At 39.3% G+C, this 13,556-nt stretch overlaps 1 protein-coding gene across 1 annotated transcript in view; it reads right to left on the bottom strand.

Annotated features, from left to right (window-relative positions):
* Positions 1-440: 440 nt before the first annotated feature.
* The window catches only part of TMX4 (thioredoxin related transmembrane protein 4), a 42,666-nt gene continuing 29,550 nt past the window's right edge, over positions 441-13,556 (bottom strand). Inside the window, exons 6-8 of the mRNA XM_059133973.1 lie at positions 9,901-10,002; positions 5,801-5,864; positions 441-4,617 (exon numbers count right to left, since the gene is read on the bottom strand). Coding sequence (XP_058989956.1) covers positions 4,253-4,617; positions 5,801-5,864; positions 9,901-10,002 — 531 coding nt within the window. The 3' untranslated portion in view covers positions 441-4,252. The remainder of the gene's footprint in view (positions 4,618-5,800; positions 5,865-9,900; positions 10,003-13,556) is intronic.

Raw genomic sequence — 13,556 nt, forward strand, 5'->3', positions numbered from 1 at the left:
AAGTCAAAGAGAAGGAAGGGAGGGAGGGAGAGAGGGAGGGAGGAAAAGAAAGATGGTGGAGCAAACAGATTGGACAGAGGATGGGCACATGAAAATTATTTTTTTTTAACAAAGCAGTATTTTTTACTGCCTAGGCAAATGACTTTCGTGAAAATACTTCTATGAAAAGTAATATACTGTTTTGATTTTACTCAGCACTATCATTAGGCTTGGATGCAAACAGAAGTTTACAATAAAATAAAAACATGTATAATCAAAGACTGTATATAATTTTGTGATAAGGTGATTTGTAATTCAAGCAGTGTACTGCTCGAGACTCGTATTTTGATTCCCCATTCCAGATGCTGCAGATGCTCTCTGAGGAAGCAAAGAACACATGGATGAAGAGAAACATAATTAAATATCACTGAGCTAAATAATTAAGACTATTACAAACAATATAAATAACAAATTTATAATGTATTACAATACAAATAAACAGCATTTTTAGTGTAAAAACTGCATTTGCACAAAGAAGCTATTTAGTAACAAATACAACGAAACTACATCAGAAACATGTGAAAATGATCTGAGTCACACATTTGCAGGGGCACAGTTCCCACGAAACTTGACCAAGAAGAAGCCATCTGAAGGCCATGTGCCGGTCTGAAACCACCAAAGGCCTTCTAACCAAATCTCCTGGTTCAGAAAAGCTGCTCAAAAGGTTGCCCCATCAAGGTTCATCATCATTTGGTTTTTCAAGAGGAACTGATCCGAAGAGGATTGAAACATCAGACTAAGGTAACAATGCTGAACAAGAAGGAACTTTTCCGTTGGCACAAAAGATTCACATGAATACTTTTCAAAATGTTGTATTTGACAGGATGGGTCTGTTACACACTTATAATACTGGCAGAAATAACACTTCAATACTGAGCTGGACAGAGATGAGTTGATACACATTAGCGAAAGCACCAATCTTTCCCTTCTTTCTCTCCCTGAATTCATACCAATTTAACATTTTATACTGAAATCTTCGGTGGACCTTATTGTTCACATATATTTGGGCTCTTTGATGTTTGCCATCCTGGAAAGCAGCATACAGGCTCCACTCTTAAAGACTTGGTTGTAAAAAAACATAAAGGCTAAGTGCTCGCCTTTGAAGACATTTTTTCTCATCCTTTCCCAAAGGTCTTACAGGATGCCGGCTCTGCAGACTTACATATCCTCAAATCACGCAGCAATGCTGTAGTTATCAACCAGGATTTGGGCCATAAAAAGGTCAAAATTTGACTTTCTCCCCTGCTAAAAGCCAACCTGGCTAAAGCTTCTTTACTTTTTATTACAGTCGTTAGTTTGGATTTCTTTTTGTAGTTAGAGAGGCCTGTGCTAACTGGGCCCTTACACACCAGATAAAGTGTAAGTGTGCACCCGTGAGGTGAGGTTCAGGGACCTGTGAAGTGAATGAGTACTGCCTGTTACCCCATTCAGTGCTTAGACTTCAAAGAAAAAGAAAGAAGTGGGATTGCCTATCCATAGCTCCAATAGGAGATCTCTAAGCAAGCTGGGGTGGTAGAGCAGATCTAGCAAGAGATGAATGATAAAACAAACTAATAAAAGGTAGCTAGAAGTTTCAGATTTTCCCTCTCATCAGAGAAAAGAACCCTGCTCCAACTACTCATGCAAAACACACTGCACCCCAGTACAGTCTATAGTCACTTTTATTTAATTTTCCTAATTTTGATTTACATAAAATACTTTTCTATAATTAGAAAACTGATATTGCAACATAGGGAAGCATGATTATTTTTTATTTTTTTAATCAAAATCATGTTTCCACACATTTGACTTCTGGATTAAATAGATTATCTCCAGGAAAAAAAATCCATAAAAGCCTATTGGAATGTTAATCTAATTTCAAATTATTTTAGGTTGACATTTTTCCCTGTAGTTTTTTATTCAGTAAATACTGAAAACAAACCTACAGGCCGTAAGTGAAAAGAAATTAAATTAGATGTGTACTTTTCCAGCCATTTAGTAAAAACCCCACTTTTTGCCAGGATATTAAAAAAAAAAAAAAAAAAATGGTTCCTATAGCCACAGAAGCTTCAATTTTTCGTGGATCTTCTTCTCTAAGCTGTTTTCTCCTCTTCCTCCGATTTTTTTTTTAAGTATTGTTGAGAAAGAACATACATTTCTCTTGTTGTATAATTAGGTATTATTTGGGGTCCAGTAGAAAATTGGCCTTATGTTCATAAAAAGCAAAAATAGATTTTATTTCTTCATTCCTTCCCTTTTGGTCAAATACTCCACTTTAAAAACTTTTTTTTTTTTTTTAAATATGAGGAGTGGGAAAGGGGGGAGGTATTATGCAGAAAAGCCAAACTATGAAAACTTTATTCCATACCTCTGAACTTGAACTTAATGATCTTTGAAAACTTTGTTTCAGCTGATTATAGGAGAAAGAAATCCAGTGAGAGAAGCACAGACTCCGCTCAGCAATGAACCAGAAAAGCTTTCCATGATCAGGGAGATGGAGCTGCCACCATCAGAACCATGGTGCTTGGGCTGAGGATGTGTTAGAGACGTACATGGCAGGAGGGGTAGGAAATGAGCCAAAGTCAAGGTTTTCCCAGTCTGTCAGTTCTGTGATGGCCTCAAACTCAAGGTGCTGTTGCTGCGAAGAGAAAAACTATTGGCGACTCCTCATGAACTTCATAGTACTGGGGGATGAGACTGTCAGGTAACGGAGTTAGAAAGATGAAAAATAACCATCTCTAAAAATTGGACTCTGTCAGAATAAAAACTCCCTTTGTGTGAGGCTTGCAACAGGCCCATTCAGCCACTCGAGGGTGGAGGGTCTCAGCACCTCCCCCTCCTCTAGGGAGCCTGTGTTCAAAGTTAATACAAGGTAAGGGTTATCAAAACAGCCAGACAGGAGTATATTGCATATTTCTTTATAAAGATGACAGAAACTTTTTGAATTTCATAAACCTGTATTACTTGTTTTTCTGTCTGGACCCAAGGGGTGTAGGATCAACTTTAGACATCTTTCATAAGCTTGGAATCTAATTTTATGAATTTATTCTAAGACATAAATCAGGTAAGGCAGAAGTAGATGGATGGATTCTTTAAAAGAAATCGGGCCCCTTGGGTACTTTTAGTAGATTGAGTATTGAGAGATTTACAGGGATAAAATTCTTTACAAGATTAAGGAAGAAGGAAACGAAACCAAATCTTTCATTTCCAGATATTCACTTTCATTAATTCTTTCACCAAAAGCACATCACTGAAAGAAAACCAGAAATGGTTTTGCAGTTAATATTAAAGTGGTTCAAGAGCCAGGGAACCCCTTGAGATGGAAGCAAAACAACAAAGTATTCAAGTTCTCTTCACAAGACAACCTTGTCCTGGGCAACACTTAGGGCACTTCTGGCTTCAAAAAGAATATTGCTAAAGGAACCTTTTGGAAAAAAAAAATTACTACGTTTTGGCAAACAACAACAAAAATCTCTCCTGTAAAATCCCTGCTTCCCTTTTGAATCTCCAAAGGTTACAACATTTCATTCAAGACGCTTGGCAGTCACGGCTCCGTGGGCTTTGGTTCTGGATTATGTAAACCCTCAAGTCAGAATGAAGGCGGCTGATGGGAAGCGGCGGCTGCCGGAGGCCGCTCACTGAGGAAGTATTGTGAAGAGCGTGGGGCGCCTGCAGGCCCGTGGTGGGAAAGTTGTAAATACTAAAGGTAAGAAGTAAATCCTAACAAAGGAGGATCGGAGAGTTGGATGGCGTCCAAGCTCTCTTCTACCATAATATCCAGGGCCCTCACGGTTTCTATCTCTGGAAAAGCGTTTCCGCACCGCGTGGCTGATATCTCTTACAGTTTGACAAAAACAAATACTAACACAGAAGACTTCTGCAAGAACTCCCTCCCATGCGCTGTGAGGATGGTCGTGGTGCTTGGCTTTCGTGTTATGGCGCCTGCGGGCTGCTTTCCCTGGTCAGGACTCTCTAGCCTCAAGCCAGTGAAGGTGTGCCCATCCCAAGTCCCCGGACAGATCCCCACACCCGGTTTGTCTCTCCCTTTCCTGATTGTCATGCCTGAAACGCTCTCATTAACCTACATGAGGCTCAATGCCAGAGACTACATGACTAGAGATCACTTTTTTTAGAGAAGCTTGCTCATTCAGGAAAAAATAAGGATTTGATTTACACTGCAGACCCGAGGGAAGCGGACCTACTCCTTCGGTCTGAATGCTCGGAAATACTGTCATTAGACCTGTGGTCCCTTTGCGGCGTGCTGGCTTTTGCGCTGCCTCAGTGTATCTTCCGCCACCTCAGTGTGGGCGGCACCGGGCGGCTCAGGCAAGTCTTCCTTAGGCTCAGCTTCGCCCTCCTCCTGGGCCTCCCTCAGGGGCCCCTGGTCCTGGGCGTCATTCCTCTCCTCCTCCGCGAGGGCGACCGAGCCGTCCTCCTCCTCGTCCTCCTCTACTTCGTCCTCATCAGCAAGGTCTTCTTTTTCTTCTTCATCATCTACAAGGCTGTCCTTGTTTTCTTCTTCATTCGAATCATCTTTTTCCTCCTCTGCGTCCTGCGGCTGTTCGGCTTTGTGAGCCTCCTCTGACTTCCGGGTCTGCTCTGTGGAGGGAACAGAAGGGAACATCCTCTCAATAAACTGATCACTCAGCAGGCCATCGAGGGTGTTTAGTCGTGAAATGAAGCCGGGGTTGGGGGTATGGGGGGGTACGTGACAGTTTTCTCCAATCTGAAGCTGTGCTAGTCCACAGCATGGACCTCAGCTGATGGTGTCCTACCTCCATCCGGGGCTTCCCTGATCCTGTCTGGAGATTTCCCTGGCCCTGCTGACTTTGGTAAAGAACAGAGGGCAAAGGTTCCTTCATGCTTTGTATTTGGTACCTTACAGAACACTCTGTGACCCACCCACTAGTCAGGTGATTGGTTGAGAAATGTGACTTAAGTCAAGCCAATCACAGGACTTCCCAGGAGCTTTCAGCCAGAGTCAAGGGGATAAGCCTTCTGTCTTCCCAAAGGATTTGTTCAGCTGATAATATGCGAGTTAGGGTTGTTGACAGCCCCTGAATCAGCCACATAGAAGCGGAAACCCAACATCCCTTGGGGTGTACTTGAAGCCAGAAATCCCTGGATCTTGCAATTATGTGTTAATAAATTTTCCTTTTTTTCCTAAGTTACTTTAAACTGTATTTCTGTGATTTTTAAGAATTCTAAACACAATATATTTTCTAATTATCTATGAAAGCCTCCAAGCCTTCACAACTTCAAGAACTCAAAAGAAACAGAAGTTTATTTAAACTCCCACATAAAATGCAACAATTATAAAGTCTCATAAAAGTCTTCACGCAGAGTCTCAAAACTAGGAATAAAAGCATGCCAACCCAAGGCTCTTGAGTCCCACAAATGGTGTGGGGTAGTGCAAGGATTTGGGAAAACTGTTCTTATAGGACTTAGGAGAGTTAATGGTACACAGTTGAGACTCAATAAATATGAATTCCCCTCCTTCATTCCAGTTTGAATGAAGGAAAAGGTATCAACTAACTGATGAAGGGCATACACTTAAAGGGAAAAAACAATTGCCAAAATGAAGTATTCCCTAATTTAAGAAAAAAAAAAAAGAACCTTTGTTCAAATCTGATGTAGAGAATACATTTCAAAGAATTTGGTAGTGGTGATAGTTTGGATACCTACTGAATTACAGGGGAAGAATCTAGTATCTCTTTGAGCACAAAAGGGTACACCACAGAATTCCAAAAATACTCTATTCACATGAGTTTGTCATACTTACCAGTGTGTTCAGATAAATGCTTTGGAAATGGTAGATAGAAACATTCTGATATTACCACCAGGACCTGGAGGGAAAAATGTGGTTTTACAGTGACTAGATATTTATTACCTCAAATGTAAAGAACCTCAAATGTAGGCCTTGGTTCTTTAACCAGACATTCAGAGACAATTAATTAGCAGTTGGTCAAAAGTCCTCAAAAAAGACATGGATACAATTAAGAATCTTCTATTTTTTAAATGAAACAATGTAGGAAAATATTATGAATATATAACAGGAGTCAGGGATCACAAAGTCAAATGTCTATAGAGAGCCCATTAAAAATAGGTATATCAAACAGGTATAAGAAAATAGATACTCTCAGCCAAGCCTAAAATGGTCTTTTAAAAAAACACTCCTCTGGCCAAACAAAATTAGTCTGCATATGGCTGCCTCTCACCCATGGGTAACCACTGACTGAATAAAAGATGATGTCAGGGGCTAGAATTCTTAAGAGTACCATAAGAAATTTCTACAGAAATAAATTGTGAGAAAAGTCATTGATGATATGAACTAAACTCTATTTTAGACAGTGATTGCCTTGGCTTCGTCTTCAACCTTACTGCAGCATGACTCACTTTCTACTTGCTATAAGCATCCCTCTCCCTTTGTAAACTACAAGCTCCTTGGAGGCAGGTTCCGCCCAATCTCTGTTCCGCGCCCGGACTGGCATGGGCCACGGTGATGAGGCTACAGATTGTGTCAAAAAGGGCACAGTTCTCTGACTGGGAATAAGCTGCAGTCATTCTTCACACCTTCCCCTACAGCACCCCACAACACAAACATCCACCCAGAGAGAAGCTGCCTGTTTAGAAGGGCAATCCACTTCTTGGACCTAGCTAACTCCTGGACTGTGCCTTTACTTTGAATAATTGCAGGGCTTTAAAATAATACTACTACTTCATACATTAGTGTTTTAAAAGGTGCTTTAAAATGTTAAAGAACCTAAAGAAGTCATAGTACTTTTGATTCAACTTCATAAACATCAGATGAGTACCCTACTTTGTGTTCAGAGTTATTATCATCTGTATATTCATTTTTTACTCAAAATTTGGTTCATTAGGTTCCAGGTATCATGTCAACTTCTGCAGGGAGAAGTTAAAAAAAAAAAGGAAAAAAGGAAAAAATGGTGATTTAATTATAAAGCAATATAGAACATGAATTTCATAAGAAAAAATGAATAAAGCACTTTGACAGATATTCACGAGATACAGATACGACAACCAGTTCTAGGTTTGGGAAGGATCAAGAATGGCCACTTGAAGGAGGCAGCTTTTAAGGCCATGGACATGGTCCAGAGTGGGTGGGTAGCACCAGCTGCCAGCTCTTCTAAGCTACACCAAATTGACCATCAGGGGACCACTCACCAAGCAGGGGTCCAAGCAAGTGACAACTCCTGCGAGATCTGGCTCCTTCCCCAGGGAGGAGCACTATGGGGCCGAGCCATAAGGCAAATGCTCCAGAGCAGTGGCCAGGCCTGGGGGTGGGGGTGGGTGGGAGGGACACTCCTCCCTACCAGGAGGGTCTGGAGGGGCAAGCACCCTAGGAGTCCAGGAGTCTGGCGTCCAGGAGTCTGGCGCACACAAAAGGGATTGACTGCCTTTCCCTGAGGGTGCACTGAAGAGAAGGGGCAGTGATCTTTCAGCCTGTGGGCTGGAGATCAGGGAGCTGCCATTTGTTACTTTTTTTTTTTCATCCCCTAAAGTGGTGTGAACAGCCTTCAGGGAACAAAAGTCCCATGGAGCAAAGGGTAGGAGCTTCCACTGAGCCCTGCCAGGAGAGGTGCAATTGGGTGCACCAGGCCCCACCCCCAGAAGTTTGGCAGGATCCTCAGCAAATACCAAGTTTACAGATGGCTCAGAACTGAAAAAAACAAAAACAAAACAAACAAGCAAAACTGCACTAGAGTAAGATAGTATGTAGAATTAGAGGTTGAGAACTTTGTTTACAGGTGAAAAATAACATTTAGTAACATATTTTAGTTGTAACGAGGTTCAACCAAGAAAACAAACAAAAATCCAAACTAGCAGGCTTGTTTTGACTTCTCATCTTTTTAAAATTAGGAAAAAGTAGGAAACAGAATAGTTAGGCTTATGGGGAACAGTAATTTGATCAGGAAATCACTCCTCTATGGAAAATACCATGCTCCTGCTGGCCACTCTGTAAGTTAAACTCTAGAAAGATTCATAGAGAGAAGAACTTCCAGGGACACCAGGACCAAGCTCCATACGATTGCACACCTGGGCTCTGCTTTCAGCCCTCAGTTAATGGCAAAGGTGCCACAGAGCACAGAAGGCACAGCTGCAGACCTTCCTGAAGGCTAAAATTCTAGCTGTTGTGCACTTTTAAAAATATATATTACAGTTGTAGAAAAGGAATCAGAGATAAATGTTTGGTATTTTATGGAAATGGATTACCAGAAAATGTATGACTCTTACTGCTTTGAAATCATTATCCTTTTGTTAAAGAAAGCTCTCCTCCCAACTTCCTTTAAGGAATAGTATTCTATATCCTTTAATCACTTGAATAGTCTAGAATCAACTCTCTTCTTTCTTCAAGCCAAATCTTAACAACCTTTCTGAACTATTTAAATCAAAGTTTCTGAATGAACTTAGGACATAGGCCTGACCTGATTTCTTGAACTTAAAGTTAACCTCAAAGATAAAATTCAAAAACTCTTGATGCTGAGAAGACTTTCCAGTGGTCTTTCAATAGGTTAACACACAGCCTACATTCTCTACAACTCCAGTTGAGAACAACCCAGGATTTCATGGTATTCCCCCTTCAAAAGCCTCATATTCATGGGCTCTAAAATACACTGCTAGAAAAATCTAGCACCAGACAGTAGATGAGAGAAGCATATTTATATCCAGTCAGATTTACATCCAAAGTCAAATCCTTTTAGGCCAGACCATCAGGGTCACATTGGTTAGAAATAAGATTAATGTGACCTAATGAATGACATATCTTGAGTTCCATTCCCACCTGTGGAGTTAACACCAGCAGTCAGATCTCAGATATAAGCCATAGCATGAAGTAAGCATGTTTGCAGCAAAATAAAATCAAGCCTCCTTGGCTTCTTGAAGTACAGCTTTGTCATAACAAATTATATATCAATATATAGCTATACACACACACACACACACACACACACACACACACAAGCTATTGCTAACATTTTAAGCTTATTTTTAAAGAAGAACTTACTAAAAAGCTGAAATGCATTATACAATGTAAGGATAGACTTGAAGATAATCTAACTTCAACGTCTGTCCTTTTATATAAATTTTTAGTAATCATCAATTATTCCTATCATACAGTATTTAGGGGTTTGTGATTAATATATAGCACAATGGTTTTTAAGAACTCCTTAATTAGAGTTTAAAACTTGATCATATTGATCCAGTATGGATAAAAGAAAGATTAAAAATTATGTAAAAGAGTAAAACATTGCCAAAACTCTTACAGTTGCTTATATAGTTAAATAAACAAATTTATGATTTTAATTCTTACCCAAAACATCTATGGAGAAAATGCAAATACCTGCTAGGTACTAATTTTCATACTTAAAGAAGACATGGTAATGTGCTTTGCATCTTATTTTTTTCTCATAATAAGGACTGTGTTTTTTATGTATCTTATCTCACAAAATCCACCTTAGGATAACCAAACTGTATGTATAAGCAGCAGGTCAGGATTAAAGGTTCAGTTGCGGGATATGAGCAAGAAAAAATCACCTTGTTCTCTCAAGGAACAAATTCACAGATTTGGCCTCATCACCACAGTGTTCCAATCAAGGAAGCAATGTGTGAAATCACAGCTGACTTGGTTGCCTTGGAAACTGACTAGGCAGCACACATTTTCACAATATTTTAGGTTAGTATTAGGAGATAATAATTTAATGAACTTTCCATTTTTCTCAAATTACCACTGAAATTAGTATCAAAAAAGTAAATTTAGATCATACACAAAATGATACTTGTTTATGCACCTTTTCTTTCTTGACTGCTTTCTAGTTTTGCATAAAACCCATGTGGGAGAGAAAAAATGGCATTATCTCTTACCAGACCCAAGAAAAGGCCAAAAATCAAGGTAGCCATGACGAAAAAGACGTAAGAACACCAAGCAGGAATTCCAAGGGTCACTGTGAAATAGTTGTGAAGATGCTGTAATCAGAAGGAATAAATATTTATTACCAAACACGTTTGAATCTCCCTCCTTTGCTAGAGCTGAAGTCTGCTAACTGTTTCTACATGTATGAGTTCCCACAAAGTTCACCCCATCTGCATTTATGTAATTCTTCAAGGAAAAGTCAAATTTTACAACATTAAAAATTGGAGGGTACTAATGAAGGTCATATCTATTAAGAGTTATATTTCTTTGTTTATGATCTGGTAGAACTCTGGCAGAATTGTTTTTCTAGACCCTTCTTTCATCATGACAGATTCTTTTTGGTCATTCTCCCCTAATAATTCCATATACCTCAATTTTTACTCATCATGTGGCATCCACAAAAAAATCAAATTTCTTTTTAAAGATTTTATTTATTTTTTAAATAAATTTAAAAAAAGATTTTAAAGATCTTCTTGTCAATTTTTTTAAAAGATTTCATTTATTTATTTGACAGAGAGAGACACACACAGTGAGAAAAGGAACACAAGCAGAGGGAGAGGGAGAGGGAGAAACAGGCCTCCTGTCGAGCAGGGAGCCGGATGCAGGGCTCCATTCCAGATCATGACCTGAGCCGAAGGCAGTCTCTTAAACGGACTGAGCCACCCAGGCACCCCACCCTTTGTTAATTTTTAAGTGGAACTAAATTACTACTTACAGAACATCAGTCATTTAAAATGTCTCCACACTGGGGTGCCTGGATGACTCAGTAGGTTAAGCGTCTGACTCTTGATTTTGGCTTAGGTCACAATCTCAGGACTGTGAGATGGAGCCCTGTGCCAGGCTCTGTGATGGGCATGCAGCCTGCTTATGATTCTCTCTCCTTCTCCCTCTGCCCCTCTCCACTCCCACTCCTTCTCTCTTTAAATAAATAAATAATAATAAAACAAAACAAAATCTCCATATTTCCTTTTCCTAATCAGATGATTTCTCTACCCTACCCAATAACTACCCTCAATAACTTGCCTAAATCACCATAAAGCTGAAAATATACTAAACAGAAGAAAGTCTTTCTAGTTAATTCATCAGGAATGAATGAGATTCCATCAGTCTTTGAGTACAGCCCACATCCCTTCATGCTTACTATTCCCATCAAATACTTTAAAAATGAGTGAAGAGATACCATCTTTGCTGAAAATTGTTTACATGCTAACTCATGCAGGTATGAACCTACCAGTCTGGAGTGAAGGCCCACTTGAATTATGGACCTGCAGCAACCATGCTTCACCATGATGGCTTAGTGATCATCTGTGTTAGGCACTTACAGCTCCAAAACCAGTCATTCACTATAATCCAAGCATTTATTGGGCCCATGATGAAATGGCTCCAAGCTAAATGCCACCAGCAAGCAAAGATAACAGAATGACTTACCTAAAACTGATGAGGTGGATGAAAATGACTCCTAGTTTCTATTTTAATTTAATATTTCTCAAAACCCAAATTACTCAAGTATCTCCCATTGGTTTTTCAGTTTATAAATGTTAATTCAATTAAACAATGTATTTTATTCTGGCTTAATTCCAAATGATAAGCCAACAAACAAAAAAGTTTGTTAATGGTCTAGAATAATCTGAGCTCTCTTCTTTCCAATTTCTTATTCAGTAAAAGACATAGATCTAAAGACTCAGCAAATACTTTATATATTTATATATGCCAAGTGTTCAATAAATATTTATTGAATTAAAAAAAGATACTAGCACATCCTTTAATTATTCATAGGAAATGCAAACAACTCATGATTCGTAAAACTATCATCCATTCATCCATCTTCTGTTGATGGCATTGGTCATCATTTTATCTTTAGCTGGGGCAATTATTTATTAAGAGTAATCTAACATTCTGCAGCCCAGTAGAAAAGAGGTATTTGCGATATCAAAAGCCTGCTTCATTCAGATTCTGTTCAGTGTAAGTTCTAAAATGTAGCATACATGTATCCACCTTTAGAAAATTCTATGTATACATAATTTATGCTTTTCTTGAGGACTCTGTGCCACCATCAGGATTAAACTCTGAAATGTGCCAAAGAATTAGAAGATAGAAAAAACCAGTCTGGCTTTGTGCTGACCCACAGAGGTGTGTATTCTGGAGCTTGTTTTATAAATAATATCCATCCATATGGCTGGAATGAATAACGTCCTGTTCTAAGTCCTGCATAGTGTCTCACACTCTTTCTGCAAAATAAATGATTAAATTAACCCTTAAGAAATTTTCTAAGTTATTTTCTGGAATTCAGTAAGTTATATGACTTTGAATCACTGCATTCTGGGTCACACACTTCTGAGTGGATTCAAAATATCCTCTTACTGTATTGAGTTCCACTTCAATTTTCTCACATCAATGTACTCTTTAAAGATCTATGTGAGCCTCTTAGAGAAACCCTGCCATCTTGTGGTCTTTTAGTTGGTTAATACCAAAGCCTCATTAACCAAGTTGTGTTTTCACAACTGCAGACATAAATCTTTATCTGTTTACTTTGTCAGAGTCACAGTAGTTTTAGAACACCTTTGAGAGTGTTGGGGTTTGCGGCATTAGGTACGTGAAGTCTTGTTGTATATACGTTTTTGAGTAATAACTGATTCAAACTGATCTCACTCAGTTTTAGATTCCCGTGTTTTAACTGCCAGGCAAAGTGACAGTTTTCAATTGTGGAAAATACTGATCCTTATTCAAAATTATATGTGCTCATTATAGGGAAGTATCTTACTCTGTTTCCTTAAAATGCTCAAAAATATCACCTAATGGGCCTGACAACATACACAGTACCATTGTAATAGATAACGGAGTTAGAGGTAGTTTTTGGCTACATATAGATTTGAGTGAGAGACTAAATGAAAACACCATTACAGTAGAATAAATGAAAAGAACGTTCTACCCCGTGGTCAGTTGGATTTAAGGAATGGAGCAAGGCCAAAGCATCCATGGACAAAGGTAGAGCTTTCTCTCTCCAGGGAGCCCAGTATTCCCTCTGGGGATGGAACTACTGAAGGTCAGATTCAATGCTGACCAGGGGCACTCACTCAGGGACCCCAGTGCTGCATAGTCTCATTCAGAGCTGGGCTGACCCTAATGACAGAGAACTTTTTGGATTTAGATCCCGCCAGTGTCACAGAATATACTCTGAGGAGTTTGGGGACAAATCCAATATCCTTTCAAACACAAATCAGAATCCTCAAAATATCCTCCCTGTGTGGGAGCAGCTCAGAAAGACTTTCTCTAGTAATAGCCAAGGGTCCAGTTCATCTTCAATGTTTTACCCTTTCAACATTTGCAACAAGACACAACTTTGCAGCCTCCTGTAGGCATTAAGAGGTATTCTGTGGGTGTACACCATCTCACTGTAATAAGGTTCTAGATCATTTTACAGGGCAAAAAAACCTCAAGACAGTAAGAGGAAAGATGCCACTATCTAAAACAACGTTTTGGGGGAGCTTTAAAATATATTCTTGTTAAGTGTTGGTGTGGATGTGGAGAAAAAAGAACTCTCGTGCACTGCCGGTGTGAATGCACACTGGTGCAGCCACCTTGGAAAACACTATGGACGTTCCTCAAA

Source organism: Mustela lutreola, chromosome 9 (genome assembly GCF_030435805.1).
Source record: "Mustela lutreola isolate mMusLut2 chromosome 9, mMusLut2.pri, whole genome shotgun sequence".
Lineage (NCBI taxonomy): Eukaryota > Metazoa > Chordata > Mammalia > Carnivora > Mustelidae > Mustela > Mustela lutreola.